The 19658-nt window shown below is 46.9% G+C and overlaps 1 protein-coding gene across 1 annotated transcript in view; it reads left to right on the top strand.

The window, feature by feature from the left end:
- Window positions 1–15710: 15710 nt before the first annotated feature.
- LOC126051800 (protein ELYS-like) overlaps window positions 15711–19658 on the top strand; it is a 38703-nt gene continuing 34755 nt past the window's right edge. The window contains exons 1-4 of the mRNA XM_049831492.1: window positions 15711–15833; window positions 17110–17363; window positions 18294–18471; window positions 19243–19450. Of these exons, the coding sequence (XP_049687449.1) occupies window positions 15713–15833; window positions 17110–17363; window positions 18294–18471; window positions 19243–19450 (761 nt within the window). The 5' untranslated portion in view covers window positions 15711–15712. The remainder of the gene's footprint in view (window positions 15834–17109; window positions 17364–18293; window positions 18472–19242; window positions 19451–19658) is intronic.

Raw genomic sequence — 19658 nt, forward strand, 5'->3', positions numbered from 1 at the left:
CTAGAACACGTGCAAGGGGACAGCTGAGTAGAAGTCTAAGTACTCCATCGGCAGGCACTCAGCAGCTACTGAAGACAGGCAAACCAGGTCTGTTTGCACTGTCTCCTAGGAGAAGTACCAGGCGAACAAAAGAAGCACCTGAGACTTCTAGTCTTCAAACAGAAGAAAATGCTCAAGAGGAGCAAATGCTTGTGATGCCTGTTACTCCTAGGAAAGGCAGGAAGCCTAAACCAAGTACTGCAGAAAAAGTAGAAAGCAGTCTTTCTGATGGACGAACATTGTCCCTCCCTACACAGTCCGGAGCCGCTACTCCAAGAAGAAGATCAAGGAGAGCGAAGGAAGCTGCAGCTGAACTCTTGGGAGAGGCTAACGAGGAAACTTCTCTTGCTGAAGGTAGCATTATCGCTTCTGCTACTTCCCAAAGGACTAGAGGAGGGAAAAGTTCAGCAGGAGGTCAAGAAACTGGCCAGACTGACACTGGTCATAAGATAAAAACGTCAGTCAGTCCCAGCAGAAGTGCAAGAAAACTGAAAAGCGTTAATTTACAATTTATGCAAAATATTGTCAAAGATCAAGAGGTGCAGCCTAGTGCCCAACTCCTTTTACCGGTGCCAGCTAAAAGAGGCAGAAGAAGAAAGATGAGTTCATCAGAAGTTTCAGAAAATTCTGACCTTGATCTGTCTAAATCATCGCTTCCTCAAACAGAATTCAAACTTCCCATCACTCCGAGAAGAAGGGCCAGGAAGTGGGCACAAAATCTCCTGGCAGACACAGAATCTCTCTCTGCTCAGGAAGACATGTGTGCAGGTGGGAAAGTGGGAATCCTTGATACTCCTAAGAGGAGAATAAGAGGAGTCCCACCTGCTAAACTAGAAAAAAACGGATGCTCCTGAGCAAAGAGCTGCCCAGCCAAACCAGGAATCAAGCACACCCACGACTACAGTAGGAACAGGGCGTCGGGGCAGAAAGAGATGATTAGTACTGCAGGAGAGCACAGGGAGGAGGCCTTCCCCCAAAGACCTGGTGGCAGTCCTATGATTCTTGAAGAGTGAAACCCATCAAAATGTGCTGCAATATTAAGATCTGTAATGGATCGTATTACAAGAACATGCCTAGTGTGTAAATAAAGCCGGAGATAACTCTCAGGGTTGTCAGTGCAATACATTTATTTCCTGGAATTTCATCGGTTCCCATGTAACTAATCAGAAATAGCCTAGGTGTTGATTTCTGGCGGGGAAAAAAACAAGTTACAGGCAGAAACCAGTCCATAGTTTCTTGTGAGTTGTTAGGCAATACTTGTAACCTATTAGTCTAGGCCAATCTGAAAATACAAAGAGAGAATAGGATTTCAAGTAATAAGACAGCATTTGTTTCCTATTCTCTTTGTACTTTTGCCTTCTATGCAAAACTTCCAGGTTTCCATTCCAGGAACGCTTTTTTTCACCAAAGCATTCAAGATCATGAGTCTCTTTGATATGCCTGGAGATAAATGTACTGCAGTTCCTTTTGAATTAAAGCTGTTCCTAAAATGCAATGCATTTTCCAATGCACTGTGCTGTGCGGATGACCAATCTGTGAGGTAGTGGGAAAAATGCAAGTTACAGTCACTGATGTGGCTTGTTCGTTCAGGTCACTCACTCCTTGGCTGTGACTCTGACCTGGCAAGGTCCAAGAGCAGGCTTATCCCACAGCAGTCATTGGTGTGGTGCGCGTTGCTGTTGAACTTGGTTTCAATCCAGCCTAAATCGTGAATTCTTAGTGAATGACTGATTGCTTGTATTTTGGTACTACGACTGCAACTTCAATACACAGAGAGAGAAAGGTGAGGAGGTAGGTGTGCGATTTCTATGAGCACCAACAGCACAAGCATATGTAGAATCCTTTTGGAAGCAGGACGTTGGGAACAGTCTTGAAGAGGGGAAGTTTAGTTCTAAGTTAACTGCAGTTAACTCAACTCGCAAGCCTTCTCCCCGGCTCGGCTCGTTGCCGTTGAAGCTCACGGGTGACACCAGAGGCATGCTGTCACCCTGCAGGTTCCCACGCATGCCCACGTTTCCAGAGCCCCGGAAGGTCAGCACAGCCTCGAGCCCAGGTGCCGTCTGTGCCCCCACCCTGGGCTCCCTCGCTCCCCTCTGGCTGAGACACCGAGTCTCTCCAGAGCGGGGTTTTCCTCCCGCTCGCTGCCTAGCCCACCCCAGACTCTGCTAGCTATGTACACGTGCGCCTACGGCTAGGGGAAAATACAATCACCTGCTCCCTCCCCTTGCTGGCACCTCGGGCGCCTGCGCCCCATGACTGCGGTCCCCCGTCCAGCTGCTGGCACCGAGACCCTCACCGCCCCGCTTGCGGACACCGCAGACACACGGGCCTCTGTCACCCGTGACCTGACTTGGGTTGCTGACGCTTAACCGTGACCCGTGGTCCCACCAGTTGCTGGCTCGGGGACCCTCGTGCGATCTGATCGCCGTGAGGTAGCAGATGCTCTCACGTCACACGTATACCCTTACGCAGGTAATACGTATGGCTGCAGCTGTTCATCCAGAAATCAGAACCATTGGCTTTTTCTTTCTTAAAACAGCCTCGAAAATAAGTACTGGTTGAACCACCATGCCCAGCTATCAAAAATTAACATTTGTCCTTCTTGAATTTTCTGCATAGCTGTCTAGATGCTGCATAACTTAATTTCTAAGTAAAATGCCTTCTTGAAATGCACCTTCTGATGGCGTCTACCTAGACGGCGATAAGGATTATGCACGTAAGAGTAGGTTGGAGAAATGCTGGAGAAGAAAGAGAGCTGGGATGAAACGGTACGGATCTGATAAATAGCTGCATGAAGTAAGCTTATGTAATGGTTTGGGATGAAGGCAAGTTTTGATCTGTGTAACCTGTGTTATTTTTACAGTGGGATGACACTCTGTGAAGTTGGTGGGTTTTTGCCCAAACACGTGTTACCTTCTAGTCACTTCAAGTCTTTACAGATTACTTCCAGTATGCTGGGAACTTCTAACCAACAGGTGATGAACTCGCTTTGTTTCAGCATTAACAAACCTTAGTTTTCTGTGTACATTTATTTCTCTTTTTTTGCTTACTGCAATTGGAAAGTCATCCGTTCTGCTATCTTAACATGAGCCTTCTGGGCACGTTGGCTGAAGTGTGGGGGTGCTACCTGGACCTCGCAGCACCTTTGTGCTGCTTTTTGCTGCCCGGCTGCTCTGCCGTGCCACTGGCCAAGCTGTTTCATCCCTTGTAGTACTTCTCTTCTTTCTGTATTTTGCTCCTTGGTGAAGAAGAAAGGGGTTAAGAAGAAAGTTAGCATTTTTATCTGCTCTCTTTCCCCGCTGCTCCTCGTCTCGTTAGTCTCTGACGTTGGCAGACGCGGGACTCGTTGCTAATTGGAAATGGGTAATCTGTTTCTCTTGAGCTGGGAGGGGATTTTGAAGATGGTGTATGTGTCAGAGCACTGAATTTTTAGCTTTCCTTCTAAGGTTTATGCAGTTTGCCACTTGCCTGCGAACTACTTTCCCCTGTACCTTCCTCCTCATTGGTCTGGAGCCACGTGGCCAATTTCAGACAGGTTTGATGCAATGGGCAGGAAAAAAATAGGAAAAAAATGAGCACAGGGGAAGACAGACCTCATTCACTTTAGCGGCTCATGGAATAAGCTTGTTTAAACTCCTTGTCTAATGGCGATGACAGAAGCAGAGGCAAATGACGCCTTTATCCTGAACGTTGCAAACGTCTTAAGTCTACAGATGTGAGCTCTCAGTGCAGATTAAATTTGCCTGGCAAGTGGAACTCTCCGGGAATGAACTTCTCACCATGGTAAAGCCCCAACAACTCCCCCGTGCTCCGCCATAGTCGATCTTAATTTTTGTTCTATCCTTACTAAGCGTAACGTGGTTTTTTTTCTTGTGCTGGTCACACATTTTGGCTCTCTAAAACCAGGAAGCCTGGTGGGCTCAAGGTAAGAGAAGAGCAGCAGCGAGGTTTTTAAGTGGACGGTTTGAAGCTGGTGCCCTGGGCTATTTACGCACAGGTGGAGAGGTTAATGGAACACGGGAATAAGATGAGAAGAGCAGCTACGACTACCGTGAATGCCACCAGCCGTCGGCCTCAGGGGGTCGTCACCATCCAGTTGGAAGAGGTTTAGTGTGCAGGCACTGTTTCCACCGTTCAGGATAGCTGTTTAGCACTCTGAATGAACTCGGTCCTCTTAGATGCACCGTCAGACGAACTCGTGGAAGTTCGTGCAGACGCAAAACGCAGGGTGGCTCTGTTTTACCTAGACCCACCCTTGTTTATTGGCACCTCCACGACAGCGAGCAGGTGAGAGCCTGTCGGGTTGCCTCACCCCGGGCTGCAGGGCCAGCCTTGCCAGCCCACCTTTTCGGCGCTTGCACGCTGCCCGCCACTGCTGCTCTCGGAGCGGGGATCGCCGAAGGCAGAGGTGTCCGAAACCACTGCCTGCCTGCAGGTTGGCTCCGTCTTTAAGATCCTCTGTGTGCCAGAGATTACAGGCGGTCTTTGAAAATCTCTCGCTGGTGTCCAGAAATAACCTACGGTGGTCCCTGTTTCTCTCTGGCAGCTGCTGCTTGCCCGTGAGCGCTCGGCAGAACTCCTGGGCTCGCGCTAACCAGCAGCCCTGCAGGGAGCAAGCTCACAGGGCACGGCACAAGGGCGGGGCAGTCTGCGGCACCGCCCCGAGCCCGCGTGAGGGAAGGCCGCAGCGCGGCGGTGGCAAAGACGTGACCCCAGAGGGTCGCCGTGGCCCGAATCCTGCTGTCCTCGCTGTGTGTGCCCCCGGCCAGGCGGAGGGGTGCTGGGTGAGCCTGGTGCTGCTGCTGACGGGCGGCTGAACCACCTCAGAGCAGCCGGGCCGGGGGAGGCGACTGCTCGCGGCTCTGCTCCGGACAGCGGGCCTTGCTGCTGTCGTCGCTCCCCCAACGCTTCTCCTCGGGAGACTGACACCGGAACTACCGTTTTCGCTGAAGTCCCCTGTCGACAGAGCTGGAGAGGGGTCTGCAGAGCCGCTTACGCAGGACGAGCCCGGGCTGGGGCTGGTTGAGGAGGAGGGGGCTCCGGCTGGCCCGGACGTGCGTGACCCGTCTCTGGAGCACACGCGAGCTCAGCTCCCCACGGCTGCTGGCGCAGGCAGCTCCGAAAGCTGCTCAGCCCTGGCAGGCCCGGCCAGTCCTGGGCTCCTCTGGGACGGGGATGGGAGGGAGACGTCGTCTTTGCAGCCGGGGGAGGTTGGGAGCCAGCGGTGCTTCCATACCCCCTTTCCGCGGGTGCAGGGGATGAGCGGCTTTGTCTGCTGCTTAATCCTGAGAGACGGTAGGTCATTTGCTTTGTGGTCCTCGTATTTAAAGCAATTCGTCGTATGTCAGGTGTTCCGATAGCGGTAACTGTCACAACCTATTTCCTCTGCGTTTCTGCGGAGTACCATTTTCTGTATCTTCCTTCATAATGTCTGAGCGACGGATTTGGTAATTTTTCCTGCTGTTGATACCGTATTGTAACAGATTTTTCTCGATGGAGCAATCGCCAAACAGCCAGTTACAAATCTGGCGGACTTGGCAGGAAGCGAAAGGCAGAAATCCTCTGAAGGACCTGCAGGAGACAGGCTGAAGGAAGGCAGGTGGGTAAATCTAAGTCTAACCACATTAGGAAATGTCACCAGGTATTTTTCTTCCTCTTTTTTGTTTGTTGTTTGTTTGTTTGTTTGTTTGTTTTTAAAATCCTTTCCTGTGAAGTAAAAATTAAATTCCTGCAGGTGAAAAATAGTTTTCCCTCCTTTCAGGATTCCTTGCCGTCTGGCTAATGAAGTTACTTAAATGAATAAAGCCTGAGATGTCCATAAGCGCAAACATACTGAAGCATGTGCCTAAGCATGAATATACGGAAGTTTCTAATCTGGTAGCCTCTTCCCCGCCGCCAGCCCCCCAGATTTGCTTTTCATAGTCATGCTTCTACTTTTCACTTTATTTTCCCTTAGTGCTCTGGCTGAGGTCGCTGCAGGAAAGAGGGCGGTGCATATCCCATACAGGGACTTGGTCCTGACGAGACTCCTGCAGTCTGCTCAGGGGGGAAGCAGCAGGACCATCATGGTAAATTGATTCTTGAATTTATAACCCGCTTTGCCCATTGAAATAGAATTGTGCGGCTCGGACATTGGTGAAAGGGAGTGTAGTTTAAAAGTTGACCTTGCTTCCTGTGCAACATAAAGGGGAGATCCCCTCTGCTGGTCTCAAAAGCTTCTAGCCACTACTAAACGCGTTACTCAAATGGAGAGCACTTCTGTTTTCGGAACAGAAATGTGGCTGGCACAAAAGAGATATCTCTGTCTACGTTAGAGATACAACCTCCGTTTCTTCTGAAAGAGTTTTCTGCACATCTGTGAAAATTTATCGACATCTAGGTAAATGTAGCTATAAAACTCAGAAGCACCTGTTTTATATAAAAGCCGTGTTCTTTACCTACCTAAAACTAGGCAGCATTATGAAACAAGTCCTTTTTTCCCTGAATTCTGAGATTATTGTTTGTGCTGTGCACCAGCGGTTGCATGCCTAAATGAGATGAAACTCCCCTAGGTTCTTCCTTGTCTCAGGTGAATTAACTGTATGCTCCAGCATCTTTGAAGAGGTAGTTTTTAAATAGGAAGTGCAATTAAATGAAAGATGGAAGAATATGAACAGAAAATGTGCACATGTGAAAAGGTTGACTGTAAATGCTGATACTCTCAAAACAGCTTACCTGGGTTTCTTCAAATGCTAACTTGCGTAATTCATCGAAGATGTTTTGAACAAATTGAAGGACAGATTCCTCAATTACTACTTGTACAAATACCATCAAAGTGGTTTTGCGCCTTTTTTTTTTTTTTTTTTTTTGCGTTGGTGCTAGCATTAAGGCAGAGTTAGCAGGATTCGAGCGCCTTCAGTATCAATTTTTGCAAAAAACCACCTCTGTCTTCTCATCTTTCTTTCTGTCTCATTTCTCTTCTGGCACAAGTGTTAGAAAGAGTTAATATATGGCCAGATTGCTAAGATACCTGGGTTCTCCTTTTCTATTTGAGCACTTAATGGTCTATCTTTCCACGTTAATCCCTATCTGGTTTTTGGTAGTGTTTAAAACTATTTTAAAAACCCTCCTTCAAAATCTAATGTCAGTTAATACTTTTCATCTGCTTAGAGATTGCGGCCGTTGAGTCCAGCAGACATCTGTTACGAAGAAACTTTGTCAACCTTACGATATGCTGAAAGGTACGCTTTCATAAGTTTCCCCTTTCTGGTCTTGGTGCACATTGCGGTCAGGTGCTGGGCAAAATGACAGAGGATACCAGTTCAACGGGACTGACAGCTTGGAAGGAAGAAAGGGTGAATCTGTCCATAGGCAGGGGCGGCACATTAAGAGCTTATTCTTTACCCTTATTAACGAACGGCATATGTTTTTACACCTAAGTTGTGCGACAGAGGTAACTCTATTTCCTCAGAATTCCAGGTCTCCCTCATATGTGTGACTTAATTGAGCTTCTTTCCTCCCCTTCCTCTCCCAGGAACACAGCACCTCTAAAACTAAGCTGAGGTTTGGGGTCCCACAGCCCAACCGTGGTTGAAACGTAGAACGTAGAAGTGAAGCCTGCTGCCAGGCATTTGTCGCCTCTGCTTCCCAATCCCAGAGCCCAGCGACAGTACCACACAGAGCTATTCCTTCCTGCCCAGGAGCAGCTTGCTTTCCCGGCCACTTTCCCAGTCCGTCAGCTCCTTCTGGAGGAGAAGGTTCCCTCTCTGCTCCCCTTTGCTCTCCTCCTGCGCTTCCTGGGCCTCAGGACTGAAAACCGCTCTCTTTGCAGTCCTTTCAGTCAGGCTTTTGCTGGGACGCCAGCACTAATGCCTTCTTATTCCCTCTCCCATAAAAAGAGGTCAGGCACTTACACCCCAGTCCGTTATCCCAAAGCGGATGAGGGCTCAGTGACCTTGTAGCCGCAGCAGCCTGGCTGTTCGCAGGTGTCAGGAGCAGAAGGTTTAATGTCTCCAGCAGCAGTTCAGTCCTGCGGAGAGCTGAACTGCTTTCATGTGCCGATATGAACGCAGACCAGCAAACTCCCCACGCCTGAGCCAGCTCCGTGCAGGGGCAGCTGGAGTTGTCCTTTGCCTGCCTCCCTGCTGTACCCACGCTTAGAGTGGGTGAGGTGTGGTTTTGAAGTATCCCATCCCATCTTGCCCCGCATACTAGAGGCAGAGCGGCTATGGCTACATTGCTGCAAGTTAGGGTTAGCTGGAGAAGAGAAGGGCTTTCGTGGGCTGGCAGGGGCAAAACCAAACCAGGCTGTGATTGCTGGTAGCGGTACAAGAGAGGGCATCGGGTGTTTCCACCGAAGGAGCAAAGTGGCTGTGAGACTTTTTCGCTTGTGAAGTTCCAGAGCTACATGGGAAATTTCCGAACAGGGAAAAGAACAAAACAAAACAAACCCCAAAGTCACGTTTGGTTGGAAACGTTGTCGTTTGCTGGGATTGTCTGGGTAACAGCTTCTTTTTTGTCTTTTATGTATTTCCATATTTAAAAGGGCAAAACGGGTGAGGAACAAAGCAGTGGTAAATGCAAGTCCCAGTGAGAAGCTTCTAAGAGAACCAACCGCAGGCTGAAAATAACAAACTGTTGTCCAGACTGGCTGGGCTCGGGAGCACAGGGCGACCAACAGCCAATGGAACACGTACGTATTTCAGCATAAATACAGCTATGAATAGCAAGCAGATTTTGACTTCCCAAAACATTATCAGGAGGCATTTTTGGTAATCTGTAACGCTGAAGAAGTATGGTGGGCATGGAGCTGAGGAGGATTCGCCGGGGTTGGCTCCTGTGCACGCTCTGGGCGCCGTGTTTTGTTGATCGCCTTCTGGTTAGAAGAGGACAAGGAAGATGGCAGCTTTCATTTCCAGTTCAGGATGCTGACAGCAGCAACAAACATCTCAGCTGTTCCGCAGCGAGGTGAGTTTGTGTCCCCACGTGCCATACGGTCCCCAGGAGGTTTGGGTTGGAAGGGCTTGCTCTGCAAGAGGCCAGACCGCCTCCCACTGCATGGCTTCCTCGCTGCTGGTCCTCGTCTCTCACGGGGTTTGATATTTTACACATAGGTACCCTGGTTAAAGCTGTCTTGCTGTTCACAAGAGGTGTGGTTTTTGCTGGCTGAGAACAAGTGGCAGATCTGGAGCACGCAGGCGACGTGGGAGTCCCGGCTGGAGGAAGCCCAGAAGGAGTGGGAGCACCAGCACGCTGCAGTGGCTCAGGCGAGTTTCCCAGTAATGGGCATCGTGGCCAGATACCTTAACCTCTGCTCTTCTGCTTCCGATGTTTTCCCCTTCTTGTCATTTTAAGACTCGTTACTCACACGCTTCTCTGCCAGCAATGCCCCGACGAGACCCTCCAGGGGCTTTTCAGCCTGGGTAAACTGGCAATAATGTAGTCCTGGGTTAAGGGTCCACAATATAATAGCAAATCTCGCATGAGTTCAGATAACAGAATATTCTGTCTACTTCTAAGTACCTTACGGTTTCTTGGTTTCATTTTGTAGTTGTGAGAAATCATGACTGAAATAAAAGATGCCAGTGAATGTACCGAGCCATGTCAAAGCAGCTCAGGCTTGGGTCGCTTCAAAGTCCTTGACAGGCAGAACCAGAGGTTTTCACTTTAAAACCAGTCATGAGATGAACACCCTAGAACTTGGGGCAGATGTGTTCTTTGCACTTTCTGAAAGAAAAAACCAAATGCAACAACAAACCAAAACCCCCAAAACCAAACCCCCCAAACCCAACACCCCCTCCCCCCCTTTTAGTTTTGGGCATGTTTCTGAAAGCAACCAAAGTTCACATGACTTAGCCAGAGAGAAGCATCTCAGTAGGAGGCTGTGGCGGTGTGTAAGAGCCAAGGAGTGCATGACGGGCTGCTCTGGGAAAGAAGGGGCCTGGTGGTGACTTGATGAATAAGTCGTTCAAGGCACACCTTCACTGAAAGGCCATACGCTGCTCCCCTCCCAGCTGCTTTTCACGAACCATTTTATTGCTTCAACATGGGTAACTGCCAAACAGAGGAGCTGGGAAATTGGCTCTCTGCATAGAGCGGCGATTGATTGTGGGAAGAGGGCTGGGTTTAATGGGGGGAGCAGAGCTTTACAGGAATCCAGAGCGTTTTGTGGGGGTCTCTTGATTTTTGCATGAAGCCTGCATCACGCGGCAAAGTTGCTGACTTAAACAAAAGTGCTTGATTTCTTCTGGCCTCGAGGTCTGGAGCTTCTGCCAATAGAAGGAAGCGTGGAGTCAGTCTTTCAGCTCTAGTAATTGCTTGCTGATGGTGTTTGGTAAAACTAGGGGAAATTCAGGGGCTGCATTCTGTCGGGAATGCTGAACCCCGTGTAGGGTGTACGGCTAAACGTGGTAGTTCAAGTGCCGCCTTAGGCCCATCGGTCTGGGTGATGGCATCAGTCTTGCCTGGCAGCTGTCACAGGTGTTTGGGCACACAGGGCAGTACCCTGTTCTGCTGAGGACAGCTCCTCATCCACTTGCTGCATCAGCTCGTTTTCCTGCATTGATTTGCCTAGGGTTTGCTTTTTGAAGACGGTGAAATGAACTTAATTGGGCTTCTTATTAGTTCTGTGTCTTCTCCCTAGCAAGCTGTTGGATATAGTTTTAGAGAAGTAATGGTGACAAGCCTTTGCTGGTGTGGTATTTTTTCACCTGTGTGGTGGAGAGAATACTTAAATTGGTAGGAGAGAGTCACGAAAAGCCTGGGCCTGTTGCACGTGTTGCCAATGTTTCTGCGGTTCAGCTTGTCAGGTTGCTGTTTGTCCAAGTACGTTTCAGAGCTAGATACTCAGAAGCCGTCTGGATGTGGTGCTGGGCAGGCTGCTCTAGGTGACCCTGCTTGAGCAGGGGCTTGGAACAGATGGCCTCCAGTGATTCTGGAAGGCCTTCTTCTTCCAGAAGAGAACTTCTGGAAGTTCTCTTCCTTGTGATTCTGTGATTCTAGAATTTGTGCTGGGAGGGGCAAGCACCAGGGCGATGGCACACCGGTGTGGTATGCTGGAAACGTCAGCTGCTGTCTCCCTCTCTTAGGAAGGCTGCGCCTGTGTTCTTTACTGAGACACTTGGCACCTATGTCTGTCCAGGTACGCCAAGCAATGTAAAAAGAGCGTAAGTTCAGGAGGGGCTTGAGGAACTTTTGCTAGCTTAGCCACGTTAGACAGGGGCTTCGACTCTTGAATGCAAGTATGGTCGTGTTAGAGAATAACCATAGGAGGTGGCTGGGTAAACTGGCTCCAGTGTCAAACTCTGAGCTGTGTTGGTTTTGTTTGTGTTTTCATTTGAGGGGAAGTCAAATCTATGGTCTTAGCTGTTGGGGGTTGTTGGGATAGAGAGCTGAAATTCTTCCTTCTCCTGGCCTTCTGCTGTAGGTTTGGGCTTGTGGAGCATCCGCACAAACTCTGCAGGAGAATCTGTAGGCTGCACTTGAGTGAAATAAGCCTGGTTGTGGAGTTCCGATACAGACCGTCTCTGTTTCGCTGGTGGCTTTTTAGACTAGAACTTAGGCCTTGGATTAAATGTAGGGTTGTTGCCTAAAGCATCGGGGCGGGGGGGTGTTTCTGCCTAAGTGGGAAAGAAATGACCCTGTGGTACTCACAAAGTCACCTGCTAACTCACTCACTAAATCCTCTTTCGGCAGGAGTAAAATATGGCAAAGCACAAATTCACTGAACCCGACTACTAAGGTGCAGAAAGTGTCTTTTCCGTCCACTGCTCCTCCAGCACTTGTGAGCTGCCTCCTGCTTTTCTGGGGAAAATGTCATTGAACCAGTCGTTAATTATAATTCAGAAAATTCTGTCATTGTCATCTTTACGCGTTATTCAACAAAGTGGATGCTGTTTTTCTCAAAAGAACTTAGTTTTTCTTCCGTTTCTTCTTCTTTGGCTTCGTCCCACTCTTTGTCCTGTTTCCTTGGAAAATGTGACCTGAATCGTGTCGCACACTGTTGTCCGTTCTCTGATCGCCAGGTAGCACTTCCCTGAAATCGCTTTAGCTTCCACATCTGGCTGAATGAAAGAATGACGCCTGTCAGCTGCAGCCTTTCTCAGTGAGACAGTGAGTCTCTACGCGCACGAGGGAGTTAAAAGTTGACTGGCTGTGTCTCGGGTGGTGTCCTTTCTAAAAGGAAAGGGTTCTGCAGCTCTCCTTGCAAACTGCGTGCGTAGTTTCACACGTGTATGAGCTAGCATAACGGCTTACTGCCACCAAATGGAGACGGACGAATTCCCTCTCCTTCTTCCCAGCGCGCTGTCCTGCCTCCTTCCTTGTGCCAACTTTCATGCTTGCTCGTTCTCTCTGCCAGCCAGTTTAACTCTCTAAGCTGGTGGAAAACTAGCTCCTCTTCTGGGTTCGTTTCCCGTCTGCTTAGGCAGTTAACCTGGCTCGTAAAGTGCTCTAAAAAGTGCTCAAGTCAGTGCAAGGTAAGCCACAGGAATACAGCAGGAGAACAAAGGAGCAGATGGAGAGATGGGAGGCGGCAGCAAGGCCTCTCTTCCGGCGGCAGTGAAGGCAACGTGTTTTGTGAAGCCGTATCTTCAGCTGCGACTGAGCGTGTTTTTAGCTTTTTCTTCAGTAAGCCTGTAACATTGTTGGCCTTTGATTTTCCTGGACTACCGTCAGTCAGAACTGACATCGCAGAACTCTGACTTGGCTGTATGTGATTCCACTTGAACATGTAATTTCTCTCTTTTTTTTTTTTTTTTTTTTTCCTGGGGATTTTTAATCCAGAAGTCTGTCATCAGTCTATGACTTGTGGCATGTTCCTTTCTTTGGAAACAGTTCATGGTGTTTAGAGGTCATAAGTAGCAAGGGTGAAGAAGAACGGTAATTTTGGCAACTTGTGCGCAGACCACTTTGGTGTCGGATACAGCTGGGAGGTTGGATTCTGGCTTCCTCCTGAACATGGAGTAGGCCTGTGGCATTTTACACTGATCCGTTTTCTACCAGACAGAAGGAGGAATGTGACTGTAGTTGTTGTTTTCAAAGAGAGCAGAAGTGCAGTTAGCGTTGGATATCTCTCTTAAAGGAGAGGCTTCATGCCTTTAACCTGGTTCTATCTAACTATTTTCCCACTGTGTGGATTTGCCAGTAATCCTTGGTTTAACTTAGCAGAATGATGCAAGTCAAACATCCTAATAGCCAGGTCACTGTATATACAGTTCAGGCTTTATTATGGAGTTTATCTTCCTAGTTCCATATTGCCAAGCCAGATGCCTAGGAACAAAATGTTTCAAATGCCCATTGGCATACTGGAGGAAACCTGGGCATGCCTGATGGTGTAGCGTTTTCACGTGCTTTTCTACGCCGTTAATAACTGCAGTGGAATTAAATTTAAAGTTCCATGAACGGTCCGGGCATTGGAGTGCTACATATTTGGTGGTTCTTAGCGGTGGTATGGGCCTGATAAGCACATTTGATGTGTACTGTAGGCAGGAGTACACTGTGTCAAGGTGCGAGCTTTCCACCAGAGAAGAATTCTTTCTGATTTGGTGGGGAGTTTGGGGTGGCGAGTAGTTTGTTTTTACGCTCAACTCTCCCCAGTAGAGTATCTTAAAATTTGATGTGCAATTTGGCCACGCAAAGTTCTGTGCTCTTGGCCTGTCCAGGTAGGCAGTGGCAAAGGCAGGGTGACGCAGGGTGACTCTTGTTCTTCCTCTTCTGAAATTTCTTCCCGTGATAATCTTCTCTGGTCATTCCTCCTTTCTTATTCAGCATCACGGTATTGCTGAAGGCACCTATCAAAACAGTTGGACGTTGAAGGCCTTTGAGAGATGCTATTCACCACCCCAATAGATCTGTATTTGTATTTGGTATTATGGGTTACTCATAAACCATATTGATTAAATCATTACAATTAAACTGAGCCAGAAGGCTGGTCAAACTGTGGGGCTTTTTACTCTCTGGAGCCCCTGGATGCAGTGCAAAAGTTCATCCGGCTGTCACTGTGGAAGGATGACAAGTACCAAAAAGCAAACGCGAGAAAAGTGCTGCAAATGAGTTGTCCCACTTGGAACTTGACCTGTGCTAGTTGTGAATGCTGGCAGGGCAGTCAGGCTGGCTGGCTGCAGCAGCACCCTGCGATACTGGCTTTGCCATCGGCAACCTTTTTTTCCGAGGGTTGACTTGCGCTTAGTGCGGGACCCTGGCTCACACTGCCTGTGTTTCACGCGCTCGTTGTTTTCATGCTGGCAGAAGATACTGGAACGTGTTCTCAGGTAGAGTGCTTGTGGCCTGAAATATAGTAGATTCCAGTGCCCAGGCTTTAGAGCATAACCTTTCTCCACAGAAGTACAATTTGTGTAAATGGTATTATTTATAAGCGTTTCCCTTGAATAACTTTGTGTTGCTCCCAGAGTCTGGTCTTCAGAACTAGCTGTAACCTCCTATGCCGTAAGGAAAATAGGTTATTAGTGCACGCTGCAAGGAGCAACCATAAAACTTTGTTTGCGGGAGAACGTGTGTGCTACAGTTAATGCAGTGGGCTTTGTGTGCCCATTGAAGTGGCTGGCTGTACTGGTTTGTGGCATAGGGTAAGGGTTCTGTTTGATGCCCGAATTGGTCGGCACGTGTAACGCCCAGGAACAGCGAGCTACGTAGAATATCTTCCTTCTGAGACTCCATGGAGAAAGCAGTGCTATTTGAAGAGATGCTTGAACCTGTCTTGTCTTCCGGAGGCTTTTTCGATAACCCATAGAACTTGCAAGACGTAGTGAGCTAAAGTAGTTTGTATTTCCACGTGTGTGGCATATCTCTTCTTTAGCCTCCTATTCAATCTTGTAAGTCACCTGAGCTTTTAAGTGTGTGTGTCCCCCCCAAATCTGTCTTGACATGGTGAAATGTGAACTGTCTGTGGAGCACCGATAGAGGTGTGGAAACTGAAAGGCCTCGAAGTTTTTGTAAAATACTGCAGAGATGTGATAAGGACTGGCAATAGGAAGGAAAGGACTGGAATAAGGAATATGGGGATTTAAGTGTAGAAAAGAATCCGTGTTTTAAGGTGCTGTGTTACGTTCAGGTGATAAGTGTACGGAAAACTACTTTCCAGCTGATGAGCTATGAAAGTCTGTATTGCTTGTGATGTGGAAACATCAACAGTACATTATCTGGAAGAGTTTGAGAGTGAAAGTAGTAAAGGACTTAGTATTCCTTAAAGTTCAAAATAAACACACAAGAAGTGAACAAGACACAAATGATGCCTGAAATCTACTAGAAGACAATTGGCAATAAATAATGAAGTACAAAATCAAGAGCAAGGACAAATGGAAACTCATACCTCTTACTGCAGCGCTAATTGAAATACGCTTTTTCTCGGACCGCATCTTACTACAGACTTACATATCTGAGTAGACTTGAACTCGGTGTATTGTTTTTTTTCCTGTTATTGACCTTATCAATACCCCTGTGTCACTTTTTGTTGGTGATCTCATAGGCATTAGAAAAGTAAAAGCATTGTCCTTTTGCTCTGCTGTGAGATCAAAAACTGTCCTGAGTGCCATTTTTTGAAGGAAAAGAGCTACAGGAGCTGTATAGGGATTATTTGCGGCATACTGATGAAACTTCTGTCAATCTCAGAAAGCAAATCTCAGTTATGGCTGACATGAGTCTATTTTTGCATTTTTTTCTTTATTTACAGTGAAGAATGCAACACCTATCTGCTCAGGTAACGAGCAGTCTGCTGCAGTTTCCAGAGGTGACTACTCAGGCACTTGGGGAAGATGAGATAACCCTAGGTTCTGTGCTGCGCGGGAAGTTTTCTGGAGGTGAGCATTCTGCTTTAAATTTGGTCTCGGTCTGAAGTTCTTGTTGTCTGGAGGTTACCTGAAGCACAGGGTCACAGTATCGACTGTGTCAGGCTGGTGCTGTTAAGATGCATCAGGTTTCGAGAGAACAGCAAGGAAGGAAGTTTTAACTATTAAAAATGCTAATGTTAAAACTTTACAACTAGTAGAGTTAAACTTTGAAATTACAGCAACCTTCACCAGTCTTGTGCTATTCAAATAATTTACTTAAGCATGCTGAGTCAGCGGGCCTTCCTCAATGTCGTGGTCACTCAATTTTTAATTAAATAAAAGACAGTTTTCAAAAAAGTAATAGTGTTGTTTGGGCCCTGTTTATTTGTACCAGCTCAAGCTCTATGACCATCGTAACACCACATGCTGAACTAGTTCTTCTACAACGTTACAGAGGCACCCCCCCGTTACAGAGGCACCCCCCCGTTACAGAGGCTTTGTCTTTTCCTAGTGTGAATACAAACAGCAAAGGAAGAGGATAACACTGTTAAGCGCTGCAGCCATATTTCCAACGTATTTAACAGGGTGCAGATGAGTACCCAGGGAGAGCTGCTGAAAGTGGCTAAGCAGATTAGGTAGTTGACTTTCTAGGCGATCCACAAGTAGAGCTAGCTGGGTACCTGTCTGGTTGTCTAGGCTTCTGTTAGACCAGGTGGAATCCATCTACCTGACTGAAAGTGCAGTAATTGAGTTAATACTTCCTCCGAGTTTGTTCAGTGAAAGAAAATGTGTTAAATTCTTTCTGTCATCAGCCCATGTAAAAGATTAGATTTACTCATGCAGTGCCCATTTTACAATAATTTCTTGCTGCCATCCAAATCCCTGCCCCAAGCAGGCGTGTGTCAAGTAAAATTAATAAACTAGAAATGAATTGGTTTAGATTTGTTAACTTTGAAGTATGCTTTAAGACTCGTATTCCCGTATGTATTTAGACGATTTCTAGCCAAAACAAGCCGAATATGGGATGAAGACTCTAGATCAATATGTTGTCATCTTCATCCCGAACAGTCAAAATCCTTCAGTGCGGGAATGACAAGTAGAAGTGCAAAATAATGAGGTTGTTAACATTAAGAGGTAGTGCTGGTGGATCTCCATGGGTGATTTTAAATAATTGACCACAACTAGGGAAGTCGGTCTTCCCTTTGGGGTACTTTAATTGAAGGAAAGGGGCAGTGGCTGCAATTTTTCTGTTGTTTGCAATCTTGTGTTGGAAATTTGCTTTAGTTAGCTTTCTTTTCTCTTACAGGGAGAAGTGGCTTGGCATGGTTGGCGTGTGGTCCTCAACTGGAGGTAGTGAACTATGTGACGGGAGAGCGGCGCTCTGCTTACTGTTTCCGTGGAGTAAAGAAAAAACCTCCCACCATTCGTGTGGTGAAGGATTTTTCCTGGCAGAAGAGAACGGGACTGCTGGTTGGGTTGGAAGAAGCAGAGGGAAGTGTTCTCTGTCTGTACGACCTTGGAATATCGAGAGTGGTTAAAGCAGTTGTTCTCCCAGGAAGGGTACGTACACTTTAATCGGAGGAACGAAGCTTTTGCATTGTCAGGTGCTGCGTAATCCTGTTTCAGGAGAAGCTTTGGAGCGTCTCTTTGCAGGCAGTATTTCTTCTATCTTGCATTAGTGCAGACTGTCACTTCAGAGTATCCAGTCGAGAGAGCCTTGGTGTGGTGCGAACTCTTGGGCTTAACGGTACCATAATCTTTTGAGCTTACTGATGGTAAAACAAGTTTTCTGGGTTTATGGTAGAGCACATAGTTACCTAATTCTCCACTGCCACAAAAAGGCATTGAGAACTATCTTTTTTTGGCCAGAGTGAAAAAGAAAAAAACCAAAACCCCCTGTTCCCAGTGTCTGTAACATACATTTCCTAAATGCTTGATTTCTATATATGATAGAAATAGTGTCTTTAAAATATCTGAAACTTCCATAGTTGTGCTGTAAATGACTTAGACACATTCCCCAGAATCTCGGACTAGCAAGCAGGTGGCTTTAGAGCAGAACAGATTTTTATGTTGACTTAGGATAGGAAAGAAGAGCCGTTAGGGAGTTACTGATGGACTGTCGAAAGATTGACTTTCAGCTTGCCGTCCTTGAATCTCTGCTTATTGAATATTGTGTTTGTGTAGATGGGAGAGGCTGGTGGAATGTTACTCCTTTTTTTCTGTCTTCTATAACCCAGGAAGTCCAATGATGTAATGTCCCCTAGTCTCATTATCTGAATGTAAACAAGGATCAGTGCAAGTTAATAGAACATCAAGATTCACTATATTGTTTTTTTCTTGATATAACTGGAAACAATGCTTTGGTTTTAAGTCTTATGGTCCTCTGTAGTTACTTTCTTGTTTCTGATGTGCTAATTCTGGCTTCACTTTTGAATGATTTCTGTTTAGCTTGTCAAAGAGCTTAAATGCTAGCTTGCAGTTTTCCTGTAGGTAACTGCTATAGAACCCATAACTAATCACGGAGGACCCAGCGTGAGCACTCGGCACCTACATCAGAGTCTGCGATGGTTCTTTGGAGTGGCAGCAGTGGCTACAGATGTTGGTCATCTACTTCTGGTAGACCTTTGTTTGGATTTCTCTTGCAATCAGAATGAAACACAAGCCTCGGGTAAGCCTGCAGTTTTTAAACTTGAATTTGAGAGTGAGAAAACTTGTGTATAAACAATATGCATCCCACTTGGAAGACACTAGTGTGCAGGCATTTCTGACTGCTGATTACAGGTGGCGGTTTGACTTGGTGTAGTCCTGACCTGCTTAAAAACGGGAGTGACTTAATACTCCTTCTAATGTGATAAATGCCCCCCTGCCACCAAGATCCGTATGTCACTATGATGCTTGCCGGTGAGGTGTAGGAATTTTACCACGTTTTGTCAATGCAGCTGCCTGAGAGGAAGTGGTGTCAGAGGCGCCCTATTTCTTGGGAATGTTCTTCTGCTTCTGTGAATTGACTTGGGGCAAATTTTAGGCTTGCTTGTTAAAATGAATCCGACTTGTCAAAAATCGTGCCTTTGGATGACGGGATTCTCTAATTTGCATATTCGGATTGCATGCGCTGTTTTGGCTATTACAAGAGTGGCTTCAGGAGTTGGTGTCGCTTCAGACAGCTTCATCATGAGGCCCAAACGCGTGATTATTATAGAGTCCAGGAAGAATTTGTCTACGAAGGTTACGCTTTTACCTGGTTTTATAATACGATTGAGAATACCTGTCCGATCAGAGAGTTCCTCTGTTCTTTGGAAACATGCAAAAGAAAGCGTTGCATAAATGGGTATTTTGCCCGGGGCGGTAGAATTGGATGAGATGTGTTGTCACATCAGTGTTCAAAATGCAGCCTAAATGGCCTAACACATTAATTCATGGCGTGGTTTTGTGTGTGTAGGTCTAGAAGTTGCCACTAGAATTCCTGCTGAAGTTCCACAAAGAAGAGAAGCTGTGACCAGAGAAGGGAGACATCTCTGCTTTCAACTACAAAATCCTTCAGGAACAGCAATATCAACCCTGTACTACATAAGCAGAAGCAATCAGCTCGTTGTGGGTTTTTCAGATGGCTGCCTGTCACTGTGGAATATGAAAACTTTGAAGAGGGAGTAAGTAGGCCTTTACACCTGGCCATGCCTGGAGGTGCAGGGGTCTCAATTGTTTGCTTACGGAAGCATGTTCACGAAAGAGAACATTTTAGGGACTGAAATTTTGGGTATAATCTTGGAATGTTTAGAAATCCTCTTCTGAAATGACTATGAAAAGTCAAACATGGATTAAGTGGACCGCCTTCTCCCCAGTGGGCTGGGATTGTTT

The sequence above is a fragment of the Accipiter gentilis genome, chromosome 28, assembly GCF_929443795.1.
Source record: "Accipiter gentilis chromosome 28, bAccGen1.1, whole genome shotgun sequence".
Taxonomy (NCBI): Eukaryota; Metazoa; Chordata; class Aves; order Accipitriformes; family Accipitridae; genus Astur; species Astur gentilis.